At 40.8% G+C, this 13,635-nt stretch overlaps 1 protein-coding gene across 3 annotated transcripts; it reads right to left on the reverse strand.

The window, feature by feature from the left end:
• Nucleotides 1-1,212: 1,212 nt before the first annotated feature.
• LOC141505581 (uncharacterized) lies at nt 1,213-13,055 on the reverse strand. Of its 3 annotated transcripts, none has more exons than XM_074211516.1 (5): nt 12,806-13,055; nt 11,760-11,848; nt 8,222-8,348; nt 7,635-7,727; nt 1,213-4,807 (listed from the first exon to the last, which is right to left on the reverse strand). In XM_074211516.1, exons 1-5 carry the CDS (start codon nt 13,029-13,031, stop codon nt 3,492-3,494), a joined length of 1,851 nt encoding a protein of 616 aa, XP_074067617.1. In that variant the 5' UTR covers nt 13,032-13,055; the 3' UTR covers nt 1,213-3,491. The 3 variants fall into 3 exon arrangements, with proteins under 3 accessions (XP_074067617.1, XP_074067618.1, XP_074067619.1); XM_074211517.1 differs by lacking the exon at nt 12,806-13,055 and adding an exon at nt 9,292-9,397 and having other exon boundaries at nt 11,760-12,514; XM_074211518.1 differs by lacking the exon at nt 12,806-13,055 and adding an exon at nt 9,313-9,397 and having other exon boundaries at nt 11,760-12,513.
• Between the last annotated feature and the right edge of the window lie 580 nt (nt 13,056-13,635).

Genomic DNA, 13,635 nt, shown 5'->3' on the forward strand with positions numbered 1-13,635 from the left:
AATGAAGTTCCTACTCTGTTCAGTAGCAATATTATGAGGAGTAAATCAGGCATCCTATAGGAAGAAACAGAATGAAATAGGACATAGAGACAGAGTATCTCTCTGAAATACTGATCTAAGGTGATTCAGGAGTACAATAATATTTGTCCTTCATTTTCGAAGACATCAGGGAGGTGATGTCATGACAAAGCATGTGAAATGGATTTGAGTGAGGGGTTGCTGTGCTAAGTCACCAGCCTCACTTTCTCCTTCAAAGTCATCTGGGTTCAGTAGCCAGGTATGAATCAGGATGGCTGGAAATGGCTTTGGTTTCAAGGCAATCAAGGTTAAGTTAATTGGCCCCAAGTCACAGCTAGGAAGTATTAGAAGCTGTATTTGAACTCCCAACCTCTTGATTCCAAGTCCAGTGCTCTATCCATTGCACTTAGCTGCCCATTTCAGGTGCACAATGTCTATTTTAACAGAACTTTAAGAAGTTAGAGGTAACATAGCTCAAAATATAATCTTTGAAGATTCAGTGTAACCATCAGGGACAATTTGGGGCTGTCTGAAATGGAGAATACCATCTGCATCCAGATAAAGAGCCATGGAGTTTGAACAAAGTTCAAGCACTATTCCCTTTAATTTAGAAAAAAACCAGATATCTTATTGTCTGATCTTGTTATCTCTTATACTTTTTGTTTCTTCCTTAAGGATATGATTTCTCTCTCATCACACTCAATTTGGATCAATGTACAACACAGAAACAAAGTAAAGACTGGGGGAGGAGAGGGAAGTAGGATTGGGGGAAAATTGTAAAACTTAAATAAAATCTTTAATAAAAGGGGAAAAAAAGCATTTCAAATCTTAGCTTCAACTATTTTACTCTGTATGACCTTTGTGGAAATCACTTTCTGAGCCCAAATTTCCACATGTTGAAATTAGAGGTTTGGACTAAATGAGCTATAAATTTTTTTAAGCTCTAGCAATTATAATCCAGAAGTCCTTGAGATAGAGTTGAAGAATGCAGAGCCTAGGGTATCCCAGTTCCAAAATAAAAAAAAAAGTTAAAAAAATAAAAACCTGGTTTTCAGTAAGTCCTCTTATGCATACACTCCAGTCTTTTCCTGTCACTCTCTTCAGGAAGCACTCTAAATCTGTCAATGCTTTTGCTTAAAAGAAGACCCCAGCTTGGAACACAATACCCAGATAGGGCCTATGGGTCAAGTACACTGGAATGAATGAAAAATATTTATTAAGCCCTTATTATGAGCCAGGAGCAGTGCAACTGCTGAATTACAGATATAAGAGTTAGCCCCCACTCTCAAGGAGTTTACATTCTAGAAGAGGGAAGTAATACAGAATTGAGAAAAGAGTGAAGTCCCACTGATGATGAGTAAAGACACATGATGTATCCTAGATCTGGAGCCCATGATTCTAATGGAATACTTACATTTGTAAAGCACTGTGCAAATCTTAAAAGTGCTACAGAAATGTCAGCTATAAGGAATAGTACTGTTGCAGCCTAAATGTGAATTTCATCCAATTTTTAAAACTGCCTCAGAATGTAATGATTATGACCCAAGTTCTAAATTAAAAAGCTTCCAAAAACTCATACTATGTACTACACTGTGCTCTCTTTACACTATACAGTATCCCAAAAGTTTTAGTGCAGATTAAGTTTTAACAGTTTAAACTGTTCTGAGACACCCTGTATGGGTGAGTCCCTTCCCCTAAGAAGTTTCCATTCTAATAGACTATCAGTTGAACATGAATAATGTAAACTTGAAGGGAATAGTTTAATTTTTCTTTCCCTAACCTCATTATTTATTTTAGTTCCTAGCATATGTAGGCACTTATTAAATGCTTATTGAATTAACAAATCGATACTTTCATTCAAGTCACTGATGAGTATATTGAAATGAACAGAGCCAAGGACAGATCTTTGAAATGAAAGAGCACCCTTCTGGGAAAACTTTGAAAATGCAGGAAAGTATGCCCAGTATGGGAGTGGCATAAGGTTACTCCTTCTTCTGGAAGCTTGCCATAAGCTAGAGTTGAGGAAATCAAAGATGACTGAAGACAATGAAGCTCTAAGGGTATGCCTAACCAGGATCCAACTCCAACAAAATACAAATTCAGAAAGCCAACAAATCAGTCTCCTCTCAGTCTGGTCAACTTAAGTACCCCTAACTAGTTTTTAGGATAGAAATCATCTATGGGACAAGGCTCATAAAAAAATGTATATTAGTTCACATGAACTAATATGCTTGTATAGTCTTACATTTATGTTGAATTTTCTCCAAAAGTATGTGTTGCAGAAACAATATGCCCTCTCTACTATTCCTATCTCTTACCTCTCATGCAAGTCAAGATAGTTTTTCCTTAAGATACTGAAATTGTGTTTTTTTGAGATTTGATTAGCTTTGTAGACTAAGGCTTGGATCTTGGATCCTCCTTCCTTTTTAGCAAAGTCAGAGTAATTTGATACAATAGGAAAAAGGAGATTAGTACCATTAGTTCTGCTATTAGATGCAAAAAGATGCAAAAAATGATGACCATTTTGTATGACAGCATGGCAATATCAAAAATGCTTACCCAGGGGTGGCTAGGTGGCGCAGTGGATAAAGCACCGGCCCTGGAGTCAGGAGTACCTGGGTTCAAATCCAGTCTCAGACTAACTGTGTGGCCTTGGGCAAGCTATTTAACCCCATTTGCCTTGCAAAAAAAAAAAAAAAAAACGCTTACCTAGCTCACACATGTTAAGCAAATAAGTCAGAGTGAATTATCTGAACGGAATTGCTGAATTAAGCTGAATTTTGTGCAAATTTTTAAGTACAGGTTTATAGAAGTATAAAACTAATAAAAGTCCCAAAATAACTAAAGGGAATCAATAATGAGTACCAAATAAACAAATAGTCAACCCATTCCAATGGGCTGGTGGTTAAACCTGGTTCTTACTCTTTCATTATGAAAGGAAAAATCAAGACTACATGTGTCACTAACATTTAATTAGAAGTCTTAGGATCTCTTTCCCACTTAACTGCTCTCAACAGCTAATTACACTGTCATCAGAGATTAAAAAAAAAGAAAAAAATATTGTTCCTTTCCTTTTGAAACAGACCTACAGGAAGTTCTTATACTCCCAGGATGAGGCCTGCACTTTGTGCTGTTCTGCCTAAAGGAAATAATCTTTCAAGGGCAAAAATATAGTTCCATTTCGTTTCCATCATCACTAGGTTGTCAAATCAATTAGAATTTTCTAAGAAAGGTTAACTTCTTAAAATTTGGAAGACTTACATTAATCATCTCAATCAGTGAGTGAATCAATAAGCACTTATTAAATTAATGAACATTTATTAAAGGCTGCTGTGGAAAAATTCTGCAATGGCAGCCTGATCTCAAGTCATTTGCAATCCCCTATGAAGTCTTTCTTTCTAACAACTGATGGTTAAAAAAAAAAGGAAAAAAAGGTGACTGAGAAATTCCCTGCTTTCATTATAGTCCTGTATTTACTCTCCAGTATGGAGTCTCTGATGTCTGATGAAGGCTGAACTACACCTGAAAGCTTTTCCACACTCCTTACATTTATAAGGTTTCTCTCCAGTATGAGTTCTCTGATGTTGTGTAAGTGATGAGCTCTGATTGAAAGCTTTCCCACATTCATTACATTCATAGGGTTTCTCTCCAGTATGAATGACATGATGTCTAATAAGGGCTGAACTATCACTAAAGGCTTTCCCACATTCATTACATTCATAAGGTTTCTCTCCAGTATGAATTTTCTGATGGATTATGAGGTTTGTACTCTGGCTGAAGTCTTTCCCACATTCATTACATTTATAGGGTTTCTCTCCAGTATGAATTCTCTGATGGTTTGTGAGATTTGCACTCTGACTGAAAGCTTTCCCACATTCATTACATTTATAGGGTTTCTCTCCAGTATGTATTCTCTGATGCTGAATAAAGGCTGCACAATAACCAAAGGATTTTCCACACTGAATACATGTATAGGGTTTTTCTCCAGTATGTGTTCTTTGATGGTTTGTAAGATTTGCACTGTGGCGGAAGGCTTTTCCACATTCATTACATTCATAGGGTTTCTCTCCAGTATGAATTCTCTGATGTTGAATAAGAGCTGAGCAGTCACCAAAGGCTCTTTCACATTCATTGCATTTATAGGGTTTCTCTCCAGTATGAGTTCTCTGATGTTTGGTAAGGTTTGCATTCTGACTGAAAGCTTTTCCACATTCATTACATTTATAGGGCTTCTCTCCAGTATGAATTCTCTGATGCTGAACAAGGGATGAGCTCTGGCTGAAGGCTTTCCCACATTCATTACATTCATAGGGCTTCTCTCCAGTATGACTTTTCTGATGTTGAGAAAGGGATGAGCAGTAACTGAAGCCTTTTCCACAATCATTACAAGTGTAAGGTTTTTCTCCAGCATGTATCTTATGATGTTTAAGTAGGTCTGAATTTTTTCTATGTGTATTATACTTAAGGAAGTTTTTTCCTCCAGAAACTCTCTGATGTGTAATAAGGACTGACCTGAGGCCAAAGTTCCTCCCAAGTTCACTGCCTTCATGACATTTTTCTCCAGGGGAAGACTTCTTGTGAGTGATTTTTACTTGCCTTAAATCTCTCTCTTGGTTTTCCTGCTGCCTCTCTAGAATACTATCACATTCCCAGGTCTCTTGAAACGTGGGGTCCTCTGGACCAATTCTAGGTAGTGTTTCCATTATTGCTTCTTCAGGTGCTGTTGAGTTATCTTTAAAAAAGTCTGGATTTGGAGGTGATTCTTTGGACTTAGATATGGTCTCCCAGGCTGAAAGAAACAAACAAAACTCAAATGTCTCTTGGGAAAGAGTAGACTATGGTACTGGTAATGTTGAATATCATACCCCTACAATTATGTAAGATATGTGTGTGTGTGTGTGTGTGTGTATACATACATACATATCTAATATATATTTTAATTCAGCACGTATTTATTAAGCACCCACTATATGCAAAGCAGTATGTTAGACACTAAGGATGCAAAAAACAAAATTAATCTCTGCCTCCCAGAAGTTTAAATTCTATTGACAGGATACAACATACATATTTGGTTTTTTGGTTTGTTTTGTTTTGGTTGTTTTTGCCAAGCAATGAGGTTAAGTGACTAGGCAATTATTAAGTGTCTGAGACAGAATTTGAACTCGGGTCCTTCTGACTCCAGGGCTAGTGCTCTATCCACTGCACCATTTCTCTGCCCCCAAAATACATATTGATAAGCAAATATAAAGCATGGACAAAATTAACACAAGGAAACTTCAGTTAGGGAACAGCATTAACAACTAGAGGTATGAGCAAAGGTCCTGGGGAAGAGGTGGTACGGTACTTAAACTAAAGCCTTGAAGGAATCTAGAGATTGTAAGAGACAGAAATGAGAAAGGAAAGGAAACATGTAGGAGATACAATGTTGCCTCTCAAATCAACATTCAAACTGAAACTCACTCTCTCCTCCCTAACTTCTCTGTTTAAACTGACTGTTTAAACATTCTTCAGTGATTCAGGTTAAAAACCTAGGAATCAGCCTTGACTCTTCATTCTGTTACTTTTCATATCTAAGTAGATGCCAAAATTTGCCAATTCAAGTTGTACTAGCACTCTTGATTTTTTTCTCTTTTCTCTGATGACATGGCAACTCTTCTAGTCAAGGTTCTCATCACCTGCCACTTAGACTATTATAATGGCCTTTTGTTTCCAGACTCTGCCCTCTCTAATCCATCTTCTACAAAGTTGTCAAAACAAATCTTTGTAAAGGCCTGACCATGTCCTTCCCCTGCTTCAGTTTCTGAAGAATAGAATAAAACTCCTGTTGGACATTGAAAGTTTGTCATAATCTGCCTCCAGTCCTACCTTTCCAGATCCATCTCAAATTACTCTCCCCTCAATTTATTCCAAACTAACCAAACACTCCATTTCACATTTCTAACTTGACCATATTCATCTCCCATGCCCAGATAGTACTTCCTTCTTACCTCTGCTCCTTGGAACTCTTTGTTTTGCTTTGGGGCTTAGCTCAGATGCCATCTTTCCTTGATCTCAATTCCCACCCATATCACTTAAGTTTTTAGAACTGCCCCTTCTGTTAATTATTTTGTATCTGCAGACACAAATGTAAGTTCTTCCAAGGCAAGGGTTCTTTTTTTTCTTTGTATTCTCAGCACCAAACATGGTGCTTTGCAAGACTAGATACTTAGGTGGAAGTTAATTGAATTAAGAATGAACAAGCTTGGGGCAGTTAGGTGGTGCAGTGGATAGAGCACCGGCCCTGGAGTCAGGAGTACCTGAATTCAAATCAGGCCTCAGACACTTAATAATTACCTAGCTTTGTGGCCTTGGACAAATCACTTAACCCCATTGCCTTAAATAAGTTAAAAAAGAAAATCAAAGAATGAACAAGCTCTCTGAAGGAGTGAATTTAGAAAGAGATAAAGAAGAGTAGTCAGTCTTAAATTACTTCCATAGTTAAAAAGCAAAAGGAATAAGAAGCAAGTATAGGAAACAGAAAGGAGAGGACATAGCTATAAAAAGAATGAATACAATATATGTTAAACAAGCCAAGGAGGGCTTGAGTTCAAGATGTGGAGGCAGGCAGCTTCAACTTTAGTAAAAAGGTCAAGAGGAACAGTGATTGAGAAACTATAAACATTCAGATCTCATTTCTTCTACCAGGAGCAGGGCAGAAAAGCAGTTCAGGAGAGTATGAACGGAATAGGGAGCAAGGAAACAGAAAAGAACTCCAGCCCATGCAGATAGGAGGATGAAGCATATCAACAGGCAAGAGCTAGAAGGAGCAAAGGATTTAGGCAAAGATCTTTTTGATAGATAAGGTAAAATCAAGGATGCTAAAGAGAGAAACCAAAAAAATACTGTATAAAAAAGTGAGTCAATATAAGAGTAAAACCTGTGAGAAGCTAGAAAGAGATGCTATTATGCTAACAGATGGAAGGTCACTTCTGACTATAGAAGGAAGTGTCAGAGAAAAGATATCAAATATCTTTTGGGATATTTTGGAAGGGGTGGGAGGGGTTTGAGAACAAACTCATGTCGCTTCAATTCAAAAGTGTTACCCTTTCTTCTGCAAACTTTGCTATTAATAATAGTTTTTTTAAAAATGCTTTCTTGAGGTGGCTAGGTGGCGCTGTGGATAGAGCACTGGCCCTGGAGTCAGGAGTACCTGAGTTCAAATCCGACCTCAGACACTTAATAATTACCTGGCTGTGTGGTCTTGGGCAAGCCACTTAACCCCATTTGCCTTGCAAAAACCTAAACAATTAAAAAAAATGCTTTCTTTACAACAATCCTATATTGTTAATAGTATTTTATCCTAGGAAACTGAAGCTCAATGTGGTTAAGTTACTTACTCAGCATCAAACAATGCTGAATCTGGGGGACAGAAGTCAAGTCCTTTGACATCAAACCCAGTGCTCTTTCTTTTTAATTATTTTACAAATTATTTTCTATTTAAATTAGTTCCAGATCTCTCCCTCCCTCCCATCTCTCTCACCCACTGAGAAGACAAACAATATATCAACTAAACTTGGGAAATTATGCAACATGTATGCTCGGTTCATTTTCAATTATTCCTTCATTCTCTTACTCACCTGAATAGGTGCTTCCTGGGACTTCTTTTCTAGGTATCCCCGAGTCTTCTCGCTCCATCTCAGAGTCCATTTCGGGTTTAGAAACTGGAAGCCCTGCTCATGGAGGAAGAGAGACAGAACTTGAATATTTTTGGCTAGTACAAAGAAACATTTTAAAGTTCAGCTGTAGTCCTTGTTCTTATGAAAGAGGATGTAATATGAAGGATCTTAGGAACATGCTTTGAGAAAGAAACAAGTCAGGAAATTATTCTTAGTTCCTAAAGATTATCTATTTTACCCCTCTTAGGGGTCTTAGGGATCTTAGGGTATTAAACCTAGAAGGGAAAGATGTGGTTTTGTTTTTGTTTGCTATTTGGGGGGGGAGAAAGAAGAGACAAGATAGAGAAAAGTAAAGTACAGATCACAAATTCATCACAATTAACTTTTGTCTGGGAATGGAGAATAGAAATAATCTGTCCCCAGGTCCCAGGAAGTTTAGATTTTATGACCTATGAATTCTAAGCCAAAAATTAATTACATTCTTCAGATGATACCTCAGATTTAAGAACTGGAGAACCAAAGATGTATTAAGAGGTAGTTGTTCTTACCCAGCAACACTAGGTTCCTGTACTTTTCCAACATCAGGTCCTTGTACATGTCTTTCTGAGTTAGGTCTTGTTGCCCCCAATCCTCCTGAGTGAAGTTCATAGTCACATCTTTAAATGCCATAGATTCCTGAAACACCAAATATTTCTATTCATTAAAGGCCCCCACTCCATATGACCCTAGAAAAAGGCTAAGGTGTCTAGAATTAAATGAGGTAAAACCATTAGGCTATGGAAATAGTTCTGGATGATGTTGATGTCTTGAGTGTTTCAAGGCAAGCATTTATTGAAGATGACATCTACCTATGACAGCTAGGCTCTCTCTGTAATAACAAACTGGGTCCTGAGTCCTGTTTTTACACTTCCTCTGCCAGTAGTGATGCAGCAACCTGATCCTCAGAGTTCTCATGTGTGGAAAAAAAGGTAAGCACTGTGAATACTTGAGATCTGTATGGATCTGGGCAAGCCATGTAACCACCCTGGATCTCAGCTTCCTCCTCTATAAAATGAATTTACTGAGCACTTGGCATCTATGAGTAGATGAAATCTAAGGACCTTGCTAGCTCTCATAGTCTATGATTTGTATAACTAGGAACAATGTACTGATGTTATAGAATCCTGGCTTTCCCATATTTGGGCTCCATCAAGTACAGATAGTTCTTGCTTTATTAAATGGACCACTCCATAGAGCTGTAGATAAAGAAATTTTCATGTAATGTGAATTTACCTGCAGATATTGGAAAGGAAGAAAGAGAAGCAGAAAGGGGGTTTTGTGCTTGCAGTGTAGAGGGGGGGCACAGAACAGAGAAGAGAGAGACTAGATAGAAATTCTGTGTGTGTTTGTGTGTGTGTGTGTGTGTGTGTGTGTGTGTGTGTGTGTGTGTGGATGTGTCCTTTCTTTGGCTTCACCTGGTGAGTTTTTTTATAGTTTTTTTGGTGGTGGTGGGGTGAGGTGGGGGGTGGGAGGCCATAAGCATTGAGTTAAGACACAGGAGCAGACAGAGCATTGTACTGAACAGTAAAATTAACAGAGGTGCTTTTTGGAAGGCAGATTTCTTTCCAAATTCAGTTACATGATGCAGTGGATACATCACTTGACTCAGGAAGACTCATCTTCATGACACTTCCTACTAGCTGTGTGACCCTGGACAAGTCATTTATTTGCTTCAGTTTCCTCATCTGTAAAATGAATTGGAGAAGCAAATGGAAAGTCACTCCAGTATCTCTGTCAAGAAAACTCCAAATGGGGTCACACAGAGTCTAACATCACTGAAAACAACTAAATAATAACAACATTATTTCAAAATTCAAATTTGTATAATTCAAGAATTTAGTGTATATACTATGACTTCTTTTAAGCTTATCTTAAGCTACATTAGGGAAAATATCTAAAATGAAGGAGGCAAGAATAAACAGTTTTATCTAATCAAACACCTGGAGTATTGTATTCAGTTTGGGGCAAACTCTCATTCCATCATACCCAGGAAGCTCATTATTGATCAATCTATAGTAAGATCCCATCAACCCTGGTCTTCCCTTATCATTATCCTCATCTCTTTGCTTATTTCTTTATTTTTTTAGATTTTTCAAGGCAATGGGGTTAAATGGCTTGCCCAAGGCCACACGGTTAGGTAATTATTAAGTGTCTGAGGCTGGATTTGAACTCGGGTACTCCTGACTCTAAGGCCAGTGCTCTATCCACTACGCCACCTAGCCACCCCAGTCCCTTTGCTTAAAATGAGCTCGTAAACTCCAAAATTTCCATTAAAAGAGATAGTTTGACTTATATACCTCATTTCTAAGTGGCTGTACTCCTCAGGGACTCTTATGACTTTTCCACTAAAGCTCTTTGCTGGGTCCCTTTCCTTTCTCCCTCCCTATACTTTTTAGCCTTTGGGTATTGCTTTCCACATCAGATTGCAACTCCTTGAGGGTAGGGACTCTCTTTTTTGCATTTAATGTAAGCACATTAATTATTTAATTGATAAATTAATAAGTAATTAATAAATGTTTACTGACTATTTCATTTTTTCCTCAAAACAACCCAGGAAGGAAGGTGCTATCATCTTCACTTTACAGATGAGAAAACTCAGACAGACAGAGGTTTTATTACTTGTCTAGGGTCACATAACTAGTAGGTGTTTAAAGATGGATTTGAACTTGGATCTTCCTGACTCCAGTTCCAGTTCCCTATTCACTATGCCTGCTACTTACCCTTTTTGCAGAATCATATTCCCTTCACGGGCCTCATTCCACCGAGACTCAGGGATGAGGTCAAATTTTTCTCCAATAATTAAAATTCTAATTCATGTTCATAGTTAGTTATATTTGTGGATTATTTTGTTTTTTGACATGAAAAGTAACTGCATATCATAATCTGGATAAAATATTCTTCATTCTGGGACGGCCAGCTGGTGCAGTGGATAGAACACCGGCCCTGGAGTCAGGAGTACCTGAGTTCAAATTCTGCCTCAGAAATTTAATAATCAGCTGTGTGGCCTTGGGCAAGCTACTTAACCCCATTTGCTGTGCAAAAAAAAAAATTTAAAAACAAAAAAACCCCAAAAAGATATTCTTCATGTACTTGGTCTTTCTTATTGACATTTGAGACAATTCTTTAGAGGAATTTCAAATTTCCCCCCCAGAAAGACTCTGCAGTGTTCCTCTCATCCATTCTCCAACAGAAAACATCTGCTCCAGTCAAGTATAATCTGTTTTTCAGACTTTGCATCCTTTCTTTTGTCTCTAAGACTTTTGCTCAGGCTATTTCCCAAACATTTCCCATCCTCCTTACTAAAAAAAAAATTCTACCCACTACTCAAGGCATATTTCAAGATCTGTCTTTTCCATGAAGCCTCACAATGATATTAACTGGAAATATAAATTGTAGTAATTTAAAAAGATTTGGTTGAGACCTTAAAGGTCACGTAATCCAATTCCTCCATTTTTGTAGACAAGTAACTGGAAACCCTAAGAGGTGCCTAAGATCACATGATAAGGGTGTTGTAAAGCCAACACTCAAATTCAGGTCTTCTGAGAATCACATCTAGGCCTCTTTCACGATGATCTAAACATTTAGCTTCAGAAGATCTATAGTAAAGGAAGGGATATCAGAGGTGGAGTCTAACCACCTATTTTTAGAGATGAGGAGAGAGGAGTGTCAGGTGCTGAGAAACAAACCAGGATTCCCTTTCAATCACACCATGCTATCTCATCTATTAAATGCTTCATTGATGTATGTCTTGATTCTTCTATTTAAGCTTAAGACAAAAATTACATTATAAATCTTACATTCTTCAGAGAAGTTACTGTACATAAAGTCTGAATAAATATGTGAGGAATAAAAATGTGTGAACAAAATGGGTAGGCAAATAGGAATACACACTAATGGAATTCACCATCAGGATTGGTCCAATCTTCTGGAAGGAAGGAAGGAATGAGGGTTTCAAGTTCAGGTTCCTAAGTCAAACTTAGCTAGGCAAAGAATCTCTAAGATCAGAGAAGAAAATCTGTCCAAAATGAGAAACATATTTCAACATACCTGGGATCTGGTTGACAAGAGTGCACCTGCCATACCTTCATCTCCTAGTCTCTTTTCTTCAGAATGGGCATAGTCCTGAGAATACAGGGCTAGATGAAGAGAAAGGAGTCATGAAAAGAGGCCAGTGCTGTAGTGCTAAATTCAGAAGACTAGAAGTTTTCATATTTTTGCTGAAAAGAGAGAATTCAAATGAAACAGAAGTAATCACATGTGTCTCAGGGTCAGATAAAAGGGTCACAGATTTTGTTGGCTAGCCAATACTCATCTGTTATTATGATCATAGATCATATGATTCTGGGAGAACAAAACAGGAACTGGGAATTTCACAACACTGTTCCCTAGACACAGTCTAATGATAAGACTCTGACAATATCAAGTGTTATTGGCAAATCACTATATAGCTTGTCCTTTGTCCACTTAGAAGCCTACCAGGGGTACGTGCAAGGAAGAAGGGGCTCTGCATTCCTGTGCTGCATCAAGGTCAAGAGGGAAGAATGCAATACCAGGAAGCCCAAGTTAGGCCCGTATACTCATTCCCAGAGACTATCACACCCCAGGATCTGTTTTGTTTTATTTTTTTTGTTTGTTTTTTCTCAAGGCAGTGAGGTTAAGTGGCTTGCCCGAGGCCACACAGCTAGGTCATTGTTAGGCGTCTGAGGCCGCATTTGAACTCAGATCCTCCTGACTCCGGGCCGGTGCTCTGTCCACTGCACCGCCTAGCCGCCCCTGCTCTTTTTGAGGACATGGCATCGGGGAGGTGGCGCCATGACCAGCACATGATCTGGATCCGAGTGGGGCGGGCGCTGCTCAGTGCCAGCCTCACTTCCTGCAGGGCGGCCAGCTGCGGGTCAGGGCTGGAGATGGCCCTGGGCGCGAGGCCCAGGGTGCCAGGGCTAGTAAAGGCCGGAGGCTGCCCTGGAAGCCCGTCCTCCGCCCCTGCCGTGCAGCTGCGGGCCCCCCGGAGAAGCGCTTCTCCTTCCCCGGGTCTCTTCCCCGGTCTCGCGGGGCACAGGCCCCTCCGGCCGGGCGCCCGGGCCGTGACTCACCTCCTCCTTCTGGCATCCCCACGGAGGGGCCGGGCGGCGGCCCGCGGGCTCGGTGCCAGTGCCCAGCCCAAGGTCCCACGGCCGGGGGAGGGGCGGGCTCGGCTCCCGCCTCCCAGCCCGGGGGGGGGGGGGGGCGTCTCGGCGGGAGACTCGGGGAGCGGGGCCCCGCGGGTCCGCGGCTGCGCGCCGGGCCGGGTGGGAGACCCCGCGGGGCACTTCCGGTCATGCGCGGAGCCGCCGGCCTCCCGGGAGCGCTCCCGTCCGGAGGCCGGCCCGTGGAGGGACGGCGGCGCCTCTCCGCCCGTGCACAGGGGCGAAGACGCGTCCCGCGCGTGCGCCCGGGCCGGGCCCGGCCCTCTGCCCACAGACACGCGCGTGACCACGAACACACACGTGCACGCGTGTCAGTGCACCACACGCACAGATGGGAGCACGCAAGGGCACCCCCGCCCGCAGCACGCGCGCACGCGTGTCTCTTCACAGCTCCGCGCGGCGCGCACTGCGCTGGCAGTGCGTCGGGCACTCCCTTCACCAAGATGCCACCTCCAGACCTCACCTCCCAGAGTCCTGCCGCGCCTTCCACCCGCCGCGTGTTTGCTTGATGCAACCCCAAGGTGGTCTTGACCCGCGAGTCCACCTGGGATGCGGCAGCCATTCTCCCCACAACCATCGCTCCCTCCTCACCCCAAAGATTTCCTCCTGCTACTGGAATACCACTCTTTTTGTTTTTTTAGGTTTTTTGCAGGGCAGTGGGGTTACAGCTAGGTCATTATTAAGTGTCCGAGGTCGGATTTGAACTCAGGCCCTCCTGACTCCAGGCCCGTGCTCTA

This window comes from Macrotis lagotis, chromosome 1, assembly GCF_037893015.1.
Source record: "Macrotis lagotis isolate mMagLag1 chromosome 1, bilby.v1.9.chrom.fasta, whole genome shotgun sequence".
NCBI lineage: Eukaryota > Metazoa > Chordata > Mammalia > Peramelemorphia > Peramelidae > Macrotis > Macrotis lagotis.